General features: G+C 38.3%; 2 protein-coding genes across 2 annotated transcripts; one reads left to right on the top strand and one right to left on the bottom strand.

Moving 5' to 3' along the window:
* Positions 1 to 195: 195 nt before the first annotated feature.
* On the top strand, positions 196 to 10,562 carry LOC149026007 (ubiquitin C-terminal hydrolase 15-like). Its single transcript, XM_089146227.1, is given in 15 exon segments — positions 196 to 568; positions 1,848 to 2,233; positions 2,790 to 3,243; positions 3,337 to 3,754; positions 3,839 to 3,993; positions 4,110 to 4,198; positions 7,080 to 7,165; positions 7,258 to 7,420; positions 7,595 to 7,718; positions 7,830 to 7,987; positions 8,084 to 8,168; positions 8,591 to 8,803; positions 9,292 to 9,353; positions 9,427 to 9,867; positions 9,869 to 10,562. Coding segments are annotated over 14 exon segments (2,865 nt in total). The 5' UTR covers positions 196 to 568; positions 1,848 to 1,946; the 3' UTR covers positions 9,999 to 10,562.
* Positions 10,563 to 13,091: 2,529 nt separating this feature from the next.
* HBP1 (SOUL heme-binding family protein) lies at positions 13,092 to 14,213 on the bottom strand. Its single transcript, XM_089143239.1, has 2 exons — positions 13,913 to 14,213; positions 13,092 to 13,750 (listed from the first exon to the last, which is right to left on the bottom strand). Exons 1-2 carry the CDS (start codon positions 14,134 to 14,136, stop codon positions 13,327 to 13,329), a joined length of 648 nt encoding a protein of 215 aa, XP_088999365.1. The 5' UTR covers positions 14,137 to 14,213; the 3' UTR covers positions 13,092 to 13,326.
* Between the last annotated feature and the right edge of the window lie 223 nt (positions 14,214 to 14,436).

Raw genomic sequence — 14,436 nt, 5'->3', positions numbered from 1 at the left:
TCTATCTGTAACTTCACCAAAAAAAAGATCTATCTGTATCAGACGGTAATGATCATCTAGAGCAGGGATAGACGGTTATCGTCTTTCGGCATAACCAAGGACATTTAGGGTGGCCCCACCAATGGACAACCAATATTCTTGATGCCTCGTGAGAGACTTGTGTCTCTGAGGAATATTAGTAGCATCAAAGCTTCAATGGATCGAGAAGCAATAGATAATGCTTATTTTTGGCTTCTTTCTTTATCAATTTCAAGTGGGCTGCGCTTAGCTGAGAAGGGGACTGAGAGAATGCAGCAGAGGACTGTTGGGAACTCCGTATGCATTTTGGAGAAATCAAAGATTCTTGGGGCACAGAAGCGGGAGTCTGAAGTTTTTTGGTGCTTTTTTTCTTATATGCCGGAGAATGAACTAACCCATTCTTGGTGTTTTCACAAGTTTTCTGTGCGCTCACTGTGTCTCACGCCGAAGCTGCTGGATTCAGCGTTCTTGGTGCTTAAGTCAGTTAAATCCTTTTAAAAGATTAAGCTTGAAGATTTGGGTTGTCGAATAAGCAATTTTTGCAGTATGGGTAATGTGGAAATCTGGCAACATTTTTTTCCTGTTTTACATTTGCTTTGATATCTTTGAGTCCATGAGAATGTCTGATTTCATACCTGTGTAGTTGAATATTTTGTGTTTTCCTAAGTGAGATTGCTATATGAGGCGCTTTTTGATGTGGGTTTCTTCCGAAATCTCATTATAGTTGTGGGCTCATTGACAAATGACAAGTGAAAGCTTTCATTATTTTTCATCAGTGAGTGATGGGTTGTTTTCTTGTTATTTTGCTTCTGTGAAATGCAAAAAACGAAGCTTTTATTCGGCGGGAGTCTTTCCGAATCACATTCTGTCTGAACTGGAGTTTCTTCTAAACATTGAAGTGTCGAAAGTTCTACTTACTCTTGGGGCTGAATGTGTATCTAGGAAAGGTTTTTCTGTTCCATAGTTTCTTCGTTTCCATGCAGTGAAAGGGCACTTTTTCTTGGTTAGATTTTTTCACTAGAACATCTCAAAGTGGAATTGTTGAAGCCATGTATGATCTCACTTTTGCTTGGAAGCTGGAACTTCCATTGGCTGAATGATTAAGACAAAGATGAGACATTTCCTGCATTTGGCTATCCCCGTTACATTTCTTGCAATATGAGGAAAAAGAAACAGGAGGAAGAATGACAAGAAAAAGGAGAAGAAGAAAACGCCTGATACACCCGCCCCCCGTCCTTTCCTTTTTTCTTATTTGTCTATTTTTTGTGGGTTCCACCCAACTCCTAGGATAGGAAGAGTTTGGTGACATTAGTCTATAAGTGGCCCTTTAGAATTTTATTTGAGCTGTTCTATTTTGCATCCTATAAGTTAAAGGATACACTGGTAGACAGTTTCACCTTCCCTGTGTACATTATATTCTTCTCTTTTCCTTATTCTATATACATCTGTATTGTTTTATCCATTTACCCGTCAGACTTTTTGGGGTGGGTGGGCGGGAAAGGAGCTATGGATATTTATCTTGCTTTACCCATTTTCTCTTGGCTGTTTAGTCTTGTTGGACCAGGATTTTCCTAGACTGGCTTCTGGTTGAGATATTTGGTATTTCAATGTTTCTATCAGTTTGGGGCCTTATTTTTTCTTATTCTATGGTGAAGAAGAATTTTTTTGTTTGGATGTTATATCATGATTCTTTTTGGTTAACTGATGCTGAAACCTCAAATTTTGTCCAATGCTGGTTTTCTTTTCTTTTTTGTTATTTTGGAACAATGACCAAATATTCAGTATGTCTATCATTTTTGCCTTTTCATTTGTTTTCAATCTTAATGTAGGAGAGGAAAACAAAAGAAAAATGAAGGAGAAACTTTAGCTTCTGCAGTTAACTGAGCTTCCCATGTAACGAAGTTGGACATGAATTTATTGATGGTGACATGCTTGAGCCAAGGGAAGCTGATATACCAGTCCTGTTTCTGGTCTTGGTTGTGCTTCCTATAGTTACTTACATCTTACTTGGAAAATGGAATGAAGTTGCAAACAAAAAGGAAAGGGTAAGTTTGCTTGCTCAAGTGGCAGCTGAAGAAGCTCTCCTTGCTGATGCAATTGCTACTACCAGTGTTATCCCTGTTGTAGATTCTTCAAAGCCTGGGTTTCTTGAGTGTGCAAGATGCTTTGGTCCGGCTAAGACCCGCTGCTCCCGTTGCAAGTCTGTTAGATACTGGTATGGCAACATTTCTTGCCTTTTGTGGTTCTTTATAGCACTGGATCTATAATTACGTTGTTCTTCCCTCTCTCTTTCTTTCTTGGGACGAAAATATAAATAGTGTAACTTTTAAAGATTCTATTTATGAAGAGATGTATATGTATGTCAGGGAGGAGAGTTATTTCTATATTAATAGTTGCCACTTACGCTGCTGATCTACCATTCCATTTGCTTGGCTTAGCAGAGGAGAAATTAATGCTAAACCTACTCTCTGATGTGTCCATGATATTCTTTGTGTTTGCAGAATATTAATAGTAGAGCCCTCTCATCTGATGAATTCCTTTGATTTTTTTTAGGTATTTCCAAGGAAATATTAGATGTCTTTGAGTTGGTATGCATATATATATATATATATATATATATATATATATATATATATATATATATATATATATATATATATATATATATTTACAGTAGGAATGTAAATTATGGGCAATTAAGGTGCATATATTATTAAGAAGGATGGGCATATTGTACGTTGCATAATCCTGGCATTGATTACAATTTACAGTTCTGGCAAGTGTCAAATTATCCACTGGAGGATGGGTCACAAGGAAGCATGCCAGCAATTGGAGTCTACGTGCCTAAATCTATCTCCTAAGCCTGCCTCAGGTGAAGAATCTGTCTGTGAGAGGGCTCCAAATGAATATCAGGATGGTCTCTTCCAAGGATATGAAATTAAGCGCTCTCTGCCGGACCATGATACTGTGGATAAACCAAACCATCCATCTTCCAGCAGTTTTGCTGCTTCCACGAATTCTACCATGGTTGATGCATGTCAAGCATCAATGGTGGAGAAAAAGCTTGCGGATAAGCGTGCTTCTAGTAAATCAAACAGAGAAACATTGAGAAGAGAGGATGCTGCTTTAGGGGGATCTTGTGGTGGAGAAGCCCGCAGTAGTTGGGATGACAGTTCAAATTTGTCTAATGTTATCCCATCCAAGAAGGCTTCCGTGCGACATAAGGTTACCCAAATTCAATGTTGTTCCTTTTGGTTATGTTACTGTTTCTTCCGTTCTGTTGTATCTCCTAACATCCTACTTCTGTGGTGGCTTCAGTTAGGAAGTGACGATCCTATTGCATCGTTAGAACAAATCTCAAAAAAGCATACCATCAATAGCCATGATGATCATGACTTCAGAGGCCACACTGAATGCTTATCTAAATCAGGAAATGGGCCATGTCCAACAGCCTCAATACATTCAGAGAGAACCAGGACAGGTTTGCTTGAAGTTGAGATGGACTTCACTTCAGATAGGGATAATTTCCAAAATGAAAGAGTGGCTTCTAATGGTGAAACAGTTGACTTGAACTCTCCCCCTGAAATTAATTCAGTCAAAGGAAGCATAAAATCTAAGAGCATATTGCATCCTTCTGAACCCAAAATTTCAGGGTCCCCAGGATCAACTTTGAAAACTTCAAGAGAAAGTACACGCTCAGGGATGCCGAGTAAAGGACGTATAGCAAATGAATCAAGTGGGGTTTTACACTTTGTTGTGGATACTACAACCTTGTGGTTCTTATTTCATCTATATCTTAATACAGTATATGTTTATGCAGAACTCCTTCAAGCAAGTGATTTTACTGCTGTCCCTGGTAAGGACAAAAATGTTCTGTCTGACGGCATGATGAAGAAGATGGGTATAAAGAAGTTACCTAAAGTTCCAAAACAGGATGCTAAAGGAGTTACCAGTGATGCACAAAATAGAAACAAGGTTTGCCACTTAATTGACATTTTCGATCCTTGGTTGACAAATTATTTGCTTTCTTTACTCAATTGCTGGAGATATGAATGGAATCTATTCTCTTTTTTCCCCCTTTTTTCTTAAAGGTGCTATTCCCTTACGAAGAATTTGTAAGATTGTTCCAATGTGAAGGCTTGGACTTATTTCCTAAAGGCCTTCTCAACTGTGGGAACAGGTAATTTCATATGCTGCTGATTTCTTCTTTTTTTTTTTTTTGGTGGGTGAACTATGCTGCTGATTTCTATGAAAAGGTATTTTGGATATATGGGAATAATATTTTGTACTGATAGTTGGGTTTATCATTGTTCGTATTCTGCGGTTACATGAGATTCTCTAGGTTTATCATTGTTCGTATTCTGCGGTTACATAAGATTCGCTAGGTTTATCATTGTTCGTATTCTGCGGTTATATGAGATTCGCTAGGTTTATCATTGTTCATATTCTGCGGTTACATGAGATCCGCCGTTATGTTGGTCCTGCCAATTACTGGAGTCCTCCTTTTTATTGAAAACAGAAGATTGCTTCTGAACTGTGAATTTAGGCTTCAGAAAAGCAATGTGTCTGCTAAGTAAACAAAAAATAAATAGATCTTTCTTATTGAAAACTGAAGCATGAGTTCTTGGGACAACTCTTTTATCCATACAGCTACATATAACTATATCCTTTCTTTGTCGAAGTGGATTGAAAAAGAATGGAAAGCAGCTAGCTGTGGTGCTTAGTTTTCTACTCACTACTTTGTACTTTGGTCGACAAAAAGTAAAACAAAAGTAGGATTTCCAGAGTGAGACTGAACTCCAGATGGGGTAACAATCCTCTGGACACTACATGCATACATGCATAATCAAGCGAGCTGCTAGATCCTTGTGTGGACAAGAAACATCTCATTTATCTGGAAACTGAGGTCTGCAAATGGGGCTTATCTTGTCACATGATTTGAGGTTTTCGAGAGCACCTGCTTTACTATTCTGTTGGATTATTTCCCGCTCGGCAACAAATACATGAATAATGAAGTTTTGTTACGCTGAAAAGATCACAGGTTTTCCCTTGGTTAGGAGCTTCTCTTTAGAGTTATGATTCAAGACATGATATTCTGATAATTTAAGGGTCATATCTTTGAAGCCCTAGAAAAAATGTTGATAAAAGTGGCCTAGGCATCTAATGAATGTGAGTACTGTGGAGTTATAAGAGGTGTTTGATGACTGGTTTTTTAGTTAGAAATTAGCAACTGGAGGACGTTTGAGGAACTTCTTGGTGTCAATTTTTCTGATATTTAGATAGATGCTTGACTTTCCACCTCTTATCTCCAGGACAAGGAGTTTGGGATTTGAATTGATGCAGATCCATTGGTGCAGCTCCTCCATATCTTCTTCTACATCCGACCACCCTCATGGAATGTTTCCCCAGTAATTTCTGTTATGTCAATCAGGTTGGAGATATCTATGGAGCTTTAGTCGGGGGTTGATTCCCAAAAGGTGGTTAAGAATTAGCGACTCTAGGAGGCTTAAGGAACTTTTCTTTTCTTTGCAGTCTGTCATAGGGATTGAAGGATTGGACTTATCTTTATGAGGATTTCTGGTGGTGGTTATCATTCATCCTAGGGTCAAAAAGCAGAGAAGCATTGACAGGCAGGGGGTGCTCTGGCCAGGGTGTTCTAGCAGCCACAATTAAGCAGTTGAGACTCAAGAAACTTTCAAAGCTTAAGATTTTGTCTAAAAATTGGTCACTTTGTTGGCCATAATATGAATTTGCCTTGAAACTTAAGGGCAAGCCTACCTAACCATGGCAACACATGGTCAAACCATTAGATTTTGGGGAAAAGGAAATGCAAAAAATGGTGGCTTGACTTTGGGTCCTAGGTTCTTATAGTATACCGTAGCCCATTGGATCCTTTGCCTTACCTAACATATGAATACATGGTTTAGTAGTAGAACATACCCCACATGGGTTTGGCTGATTTAGAACAATGTGCCTCTTTAATTGGTCCTAGGTTCGAATCCTCTTAAGTGTTATGTCTTCAGCGCAAATTAACTGACTAGTTGCTTGGATTGGGCTTTCAAGCTTTAGCATTAAATAAGGGTGAAAAATACGTCTATACGGAGCGTTACATATTCTTTTGATATTGGTTAATGCAGCTTCCTAAGGCTTCTTTAAGAGTTTTAAGTAGTATTACATTACACTAGGGAATCACTCTGTTGTTTCCATTTGATTGTTAGGGTAACTTTGAGCTGGGTTACCCAATTGTTGAACTGGAAGGTATTCTTGTTGACTTTTCCCATGGCTGGGAGGGTTCCTTGTATCTCATTATTTCCATATGCAATCTCTATTATATTTTCTCTATTTGTTAGGCAAGTTGAACCCCAGAATCTTGTACGTTTGATCAATGATGGCCATGATCACCATTCACCATTTCACCCCCATGCATTGACCCCATTTCTCTCCCCCCCCCCCCCCCCCCAAAACAGCCCAACAAAAAAAAAAAAAGAGGAAAAATTTAAATAAAATTAAATCAAAGACCCAAAGAGGCACCTTGCATCAGGAATCCAATATTTGCTGCACGTGGAGAGGAGGCTTCAAATGCTTCAGTTTGTAGAGGTGAATAAACAATGGATTTGTTTTTTACTATGAGGGGCTTCTAATCGGAGTAAACTCTCTCTTTTTCTTTCCCCCCAAACCCCTCTCCATTAGTATAAAATATTTTTGTTCTTCAAAGTGAGTAGTGAGAACTTCTATTTCTAAATTTAGCTTTTGATTTGACAGTCTGGATTAAGTGGTTAGGTTCAAAACATCTAAAGCTTTGAAAATATAATATGAATTTGAAGTGTCTATTCTTTCATGTTTGAGTGCTGGTAAATATTTGGGGAATCAATCATATGAAGCCATTAATGATTGATATTTTCTTCCACCTAGGCCATCAATTCAATTTTTTTTTTATTCTGATGTGATTTGAAATTTTTACTGCCTCCGCTTGAAAAGGCAGACTTTGGTTGCCTTCACATTTATTAGCATTTTCTGTGCTACTGTTTTATTAACCTTTCTGTTATGTTTCAATTTACCAGCTGCTATGCAAATGCTGTATTGCAATGTCTGACTTGCACAAAGCCACTGATTGTCTACCTGCTTCAGAGATCACATTCCAGAATCTGTACACGCTTGCACTTCTCATATTGATTTGATTAGATCCGATGCATATTGTTTAGAGACATGTAACTCCCTTATATATTCTGTTTATATTAGGCTGTATGAAGGATTGGTGCCTCATGTGTGAACTTGAGCAACATGTAATGATGTTAAGAGAAGCTGGAGGCCCGTTGTCTCCTGACAAAATCCTTCTACATATGCGCAGAATTGGTTGTCGGATGGGTTCTGGAAGCCAGGAAGATGCTCATGAATTTCTGAGGTATGTCAAAATGCACATGAAATTCTTCCACACCCTTCCGCTCTATTTTCTATCCTTCAAGTGTACACCAACAAATAGTTATTTATTTAGTTCTCTTCCCGTTTGTTTGACATTATCCTTTTGTTCTGTTTATTTCCCTTTTTAAAGAATTCCAAAAGTGTGTTTTGTATTCAGACTTCTGGTTACTTCCATGCAATCTATATGTCTCGAGGGATTAGGTGGTGAGAAGCAAGTCAATATAAGCTTGCAAGAAACTACGTTAATCCAACATACCTTCGGTGGTCGTCTTAGATCAAAGGTAAGGCGTTCTTGCTTGCTACTTGTATCAAGTGCTAGAATAATTAATTCTTTTTTGTGGTACTATTTTCTTGTAGATAGCACCTTTAGCTAGTTTGTCTCGCTGATGCAGGTCAAATGTATGAGATGCCATCATGAATCTGAACGGTATGAGAATATCATGGATCTTACATTGGAGATACATGGTTGGGTTGAGTCACTGGAGGATGCACTTACTCAATTTACTGCTCCTGAGGATTTGGATGGAGAAAACATGTATAGATGTGGAAGGTCTGACAAGTTTCTTTGATGTATTGGGAAACTCGTAGTGTCTTTAAAATTAGGTATATCCTCTATGATATTAACTGTTTTATGTTCTAATCAAAGGTGTGCCACATATGTTAAAGCACGAAAGCAGTTGAGCATACATGAAGCACCAAACATCCTTACAATAGTTTTAAAGAGATTCCAGGTATGACTGTATGTGCATGGAGCTTCTTTGTTAGAACGTTGATCTTTGTTAGTGCCATCATATGGGAAAGACATTGGTCTGTGCCTCAGAGTTGTATGGTTATGTGTGGCCATACTTAATTGGGTATTTTTGGTTCCATGGATGATGATATTATTTAATGGACTCAGGAAAAATAATACCAATGTATGCATGTTAATATGTTTTGAAATGTAGCAATGAATTTGGGAAGGTGCAGTATACTCAGCTAAGTGATTGTCAAATAACTTGTTTTTGGTTTTTGACCATGTTTCATGTTGAACCATCATTTTCCTTGTTAGCTGATTTTTGTTATCCCCCTGAAAGTGATTTCCAACTTATTTTGAAAAGTTCCTTTTACAGTTTCATTGCAAACTGATTTTGAATTATGGGCTTTGTGTTTTCAGAAGGGGAGATATGGCAAAATAAATAAATGCATCTCTTTTCCGGACATGCTAGACATGATCCCATTCATGACTGGTACAGGTGACAGCCCACCCCTATACATGCTGTATGCTGTTGTTGTGCATTTGGATACGTTGAATGCGTCGTTTTCAGGGCACTATGTGTCATATGTGAAGGATGTGCAGGGCACTTGGTTCAGGATCGATGATACTGAGGTAGTCTTTTCTTTTTGCAATTGCTTGTTTCTTGATCTGACGTGGTAAAGAAACTGTGTACCTTACATGTTGAGAGGATCCATGGAAGGTTAAGATGACTTATTTAGTCCCACCATCTAGAGATCTTAAGTTCTGGCCATTTTTACTGATCTAATTGTTTCTAAATATCCTGCCTTATAGCTATTGCCTCCCTGTTGTGGTCCATGCAATGAGAATGCTGGTAGATGCTCAAAACCTCAAACAACTGAGTAGGTACTTGGGATTTACCTGGGCTGTTCCACAGCCTTCTGTTGATCTGTAGTTCTGACCATTAAATTGTATGTTTTTTTTGTCTGACATGTTAGTAATATGATGGTTTTAACTATTTAGATCCTGAAATCTGTCAGAATGTATAATGGTACTATCCAGGTGGATCCTAAATTTTGCATTATTTACGTAGTTCTAGTATTAACATGTTATGGTATTTAATATCGAAGCTTTTTCCACAGGTCCAACTAGTGCCAACAAGCCAGGTGATGTCAGAAGGTGCATACATGCTATTCTACTCGAGGTAAATCGGATTAAAAATCTGCCCCTTGGACGTCATTTGTGTTCAATTATTCACTAGTTCGAACATTTCGTAGGTCTTGTCCACGCCCTCCAAGAGTTTCTCCACTGCAACATCAATCTGCGGGAATGCGCTGCTTAACAAAACAGAATCTCTCGAGATCAGGGCAAACTAGACATGATGGCAACCATTTTATTGGGCTTCAATCAGATCCCAGACCAGATGTATGGTTGGGCAGGGGTAATCGGACCTCCAATGACATTTTGAGGAGTGCAAATGGAAATATCCTAACCATGAGAGAAACATCAGCAGAGACGATGAGCGTGGAATTCTCAGATACCACATCAAGTGATTGGTCCATCTTCACAAGCTCAGATGAGGCATCATTTACTACTGAGAGTACTAGAGATTCATTTAGCACTGCTGATTATGCTGACACGATCAATCTTGATCCGATCTCTTCAATATTTAACTCGTTCTACCCTCCGGAATACTCCTCACACAGGACTGTTTCCATCTAGTAAGCCGCAGACAAGATTCCTTTCAGAAGACAAGGGCTTTGTTTGGGATTCATCCCTGTCAAATGAACCGCTTGACAGTGTACAGAATGGAAAGAATCCAAAACGGGTCAGTGTTTTTTGGACCTAGCCTTTACCTTCTGTTACTAACTGCAGTGTGTTTATAAAATACGGGAGCAATCCCCAAGATAGTGTTGTTCATACATCATTGTGAACTCTAATTATTAGAAGAATCCTTGTTGTCTAGGAATTCCCATAAGGTGAAATAGATCACTTGGCAAGAGACTAGCATTCCTAAACTTCTTTCCATCTTCTTAACCTTTCTGTTAGGTGAGGTATGTATGTGAAGACATTGAGTGATGGGACTGGATGTTGTTGTTCTCATTTTGAGATTTAAAGGAGTAAAGCTACCAACTTACTCTTTGGAATTTTGTAACATTTTGTCGTAATTCATTCCTGCAGTAATATAAAATTTCAAATTCAAACTCTTGATTTCCTTATCTGAATTGCCATCTGTATATGTATAAGATACAAAAAACAAGCTAAGCTTCTTCCTTTAAAGCCCAACAGTTCGCTCATTTCCGTATCAACTTTTTCATTTCTATTTTCAAAATAAAAAAGCTAAAATTCCTTTTCTGCCCGGAAGATTTTCATTTGCATCTTTTACATGAAAGCAAAAGAGATTTCTTTTCAGTCATCCATATTGACTACACATTCACGGCAATTTTGCATCCTCTGTTTTAGCACCTGTGTTTCGGCTTGACCTTTACCTGTCATAAATAGAAACAAAAGAGGATTTCTAATTCAATTTTGAAAGGATTTCTTATCAAGGTTCTCTTCTCCAAAATGATAAGTTGTACTGATCAAAATTTTAATCTGGGTTGGGTTCTCTGTGAAGAACTTTCTTTCCATTGATATCGCTGTAGAATGGGAGAAAACCAAAAGAGGACAGGAAAGCTAAAATATATGACGTGCTAAAGAGATAAGATGATGCCATTCTACCTGAGCAGTTTTGTAAATTCCTCAGCTAAATTCCAATTGACAAACTTCCATTACAGGCAAAACTAGTGGCAGATGGCAGAACAGAACCTTACGATGACGATAGGAAAGTATGTACTTGCATTTGCTGGAGCAAAAGATAATACTAAAGCATATAAATATGAACACGGAGCAGAGAATCTTGTCTACTCGGCCGTGCAAAGTTCAAACAAACCCAAGACACTAATAAAGGAGAAGAATGTTTGACTTCTGACTTCCATTTATTTCCCCAGCAAAGCTTACATATAAAACTCAAACACACTCTTGGGATCTTCATTTTATGTATTCTCCAGCTTTCCTTTCTGTCTCTGCGCTTATGCAGAAATGCATCACAGACAATAAGCTCTCAGCTCTCATGGGTTTCAATCACAAATTGAGTTTCTGGGTCATTCTCTTTCTCCTCTTAATCATCTTCTCCTCCTCCTCCTCCTCTTCTCCATCTTCATCCCTTAAACGTCAAGCAGATGATGCTCCTTCAAATGTGCCAACTCAGTACCAAGTAGTCAATACCAAGAACACAATGTCTTTCTTCTTGAATGAAGACCTCACGAAGAAGCAGAATAGGAAGAAGAAGAAGAAGAGAAAGTCGAATTTTGGATCAAGACCCTTCTCTGTTATGCTCCCCAAAGGCTTCGTTCCTCCTTCTGGTTCTTCTCGGTGCCACAACAATGTTCCTGGATCTGCTATCTTCTTGTGTGATTACTCTGTTGCAGAGCCTTGAAGAAAGACCCGTGTCTATGTTCTTTGATGATTAAACATTACATCTCTGTGTCTCACTGGCTTTTAATCAAACAGAGCCTAAAGGTGGTCATTCTCTTATTTGATTTCTTATCAAAAAGAGTTGAAGATGGTCTCCGACTGTAATGGACATTCAAAGATTTCTAATCAGCATGGGTTGAAGATAGTCTCAAATCTTTAATGGGGTTTTTCTTTCTTTCTGTCTTGTTCTTTCTTGAATACCTATTAATGAGTTCATGTTGTATTTGGATGGTTTCCCATCCAAACGGGTAGCTGTGGAGTTTTGTGTATGAATACACGATAGGTTTACTTTGTCTTCGAATAAAAACTTAGGAAGAGAATGACGTCCAGGAAATGGAGTACAGATCAAAACCCGTGAACCCTTCTGGATTCTGAGATATGGTTCGTTTAGATTCCTGGGTTTTTGTTGCTTTCTTGTGTCAGCTGTTATTGTTATGTTCTCATGGCCCATGCTTTTCTTCACATCATTTTCAGGATTTTAGCAACTAAATCCTTCTGGGGAGATGGCGTGAGATGGGGAGAAAAAAGCATGTGAACTTGCATCGATTAGGGTTCTTATTTTCGTAAGTTACACTCTATCCATGCAACGAGAAGGCTCTCTTGTCGATGTTCTTAAACAAAAAATTAAAAATAATAAGCTAAGCTACATGCAGTGGACCTTCATTATACATCAAATATACATTGAGAAAAATAAATAAATATCCCCCACCTCCATACTCTCTTTTGATTCCTCCATTTGTAGCCAAATACAAGTAGACCTCAATTAGTGTTACACTGTTACTGCTACTTTTGTGTTGTATTTCTAATCAATCCTCAAAGACATTGCAGAGATGGAACATTTGGGACTACCTCTGCAAAGTTTCCAGGCCCCATTGGATCTGCTATGTGGAATGAGTTTTCAAACAGAACTCTGAAACCAAGCAATCAAGTGAGTCTACTGGGAAAACTTCCCCTATTCACTGTCCAAGAGGTGGGGAACAGAACAAAATCCATCTGATTAACAGTGTTGAATTATAATTGTTGTTTGCAATCAAAATTTTAGGTTGAAGGTGCAATTTAGGGGATTACAGCCAAAGAATCACATTTTGGCATTACCCAATGGCTTATATCAACCCCCCCCCCCTTCTCTTTTTTCCAATTCAATAGCCAGAGTGAAGATTCATTTCCATCAGTACAATGGAGAACTAAGTTGTAAGCAGTTCATCTTGGTTAGTTTTCCAAAATTTGACATTATCTTTTCTTGAAAACATGCTTAGTTGAAAAGAAACTCAACATTTCTTTCTTTGCTGTGCACAATTCTCTCCCCATCCTTGAACATAATGGCCGTGTATAAGATCTGAAGCTAATTATAGTGGAGGATAACATATTTTTCTATAGGACAATGATACATTGAAATGTCCATTCATGATGACATTGGATTTAAACATTTCAGAAAGCTTAAAGATGATTCTAGAACAATTAGCTGATACAAATTACATACGAAGTACTACACTACTATGGTTCCAAATAGTAATTACTAATTTAAAACTCAACTTAATGTTCAACTTAATGTTCAACACAAGAGCCAGTAATAAGATCAAGCTGAGAGCCTGTGACAAAATACATAGGGTAGCAGCAGCAAGATTCCCCCTGGTGTTTATGTCAAGATCTAATCTTTGATATCAAGCATCATTTATATCAAACATCATCCATATCTCATTCACCCTTTTCTCAAATTCAAATGGTGAGTTATACTGTGCAACAGTGTAAACTGATGTTGGATCATCAACCTGGCCTCTTTCGACTGCAGCTGCCCAATTAGAACCAGCCAGACTCTCATGCAAAGCTGCTGCTTCTTCTCCAAGTTCGTCATCAGACACAAATCCACCGAATTGTCTTACTGCTGCATACACGGAACTCCATTTTTGTACATGAAGACCTTTTGCTGGAGCTGGGTCAGCTTGATTCTCTTTAGGGACATAAAAGCTAACAATGAATGATGATGCACAGAAGGGTCCATCACTAGGGGAAACTTGAGTGATTACAGGGGCTGTCATCTCTATCTTCTCCTTGTAAGCATTCTTCCCTTGAATGTAATCAAATAGCCTACAACAGCAAACATGCATTTTGATTAGGGTTTTATTTTGTGGTGCCTAAGAGATTGCATCATCTCTGCAATTCACCCTGAGATATTGAAGGATTAGTAATACCCAGTTCAAGTTCAATTACAATAACTGTATAAAAATGGAGAAATTAATAAGATCTTACTGTAGAAAGCCTGATCGGGTCGCTTCAACGTAGGAAATATCTTGAATCGGAGAAGTTGATACCCACATGGTCGAATTATAACGGCGGATTTCAAAGCCATTGCCAACATGAATGACATCAAAGCTTGGACATTCGATCCTACTACATGTAGGAGGAACGATTCCCACACTCATGTATAGGAGTCCAAAAAGAACTGCAAGCTTGAGTAGCTTAGCAGCAGCCATGGTGAGATTGTTTTGGGAGAAAAAGCCAGGCAAAATCAATGCCGTTAATTGGCCTCGTTCGTTCAACGTTGAAGTTACCTGAACATATAAATATGTGGAGGAAGAGGAAGAAGAAGCTAAGCCAAATTACGGAATTGGGCTGGTTCGGAAATCACAAGTTGTCAGTTTTCACTTGTTTGAGGAAGGGTATTTCTGTGGTTTTAAAGAATATTAAGGGTTTTTTTCAAAATTTGTGTAGCGGCTAATATTGATTTACGTGGAGGATGGAGGGTGGAGAAAACGTTATCAAAGATAAAAGGA

Source organism: Hakea prostrata, chromosome 2, assembly GCF_041222555.1.
Source record: "Hakea prostrata isolate BN-2017 chromosome 2, UWA_Hpros_2, whole genome shotgun sequence".
Taxonomy (NCBI): Eukaryota; Viridiplantae; Streptophyta; class Magnoliopsida; order Proteales; family Proteaceae; genus Hakea; species Hakea prostrata.
This window is presented reverse-complemented; position numbering and strand designations above follow the sequence as displayed.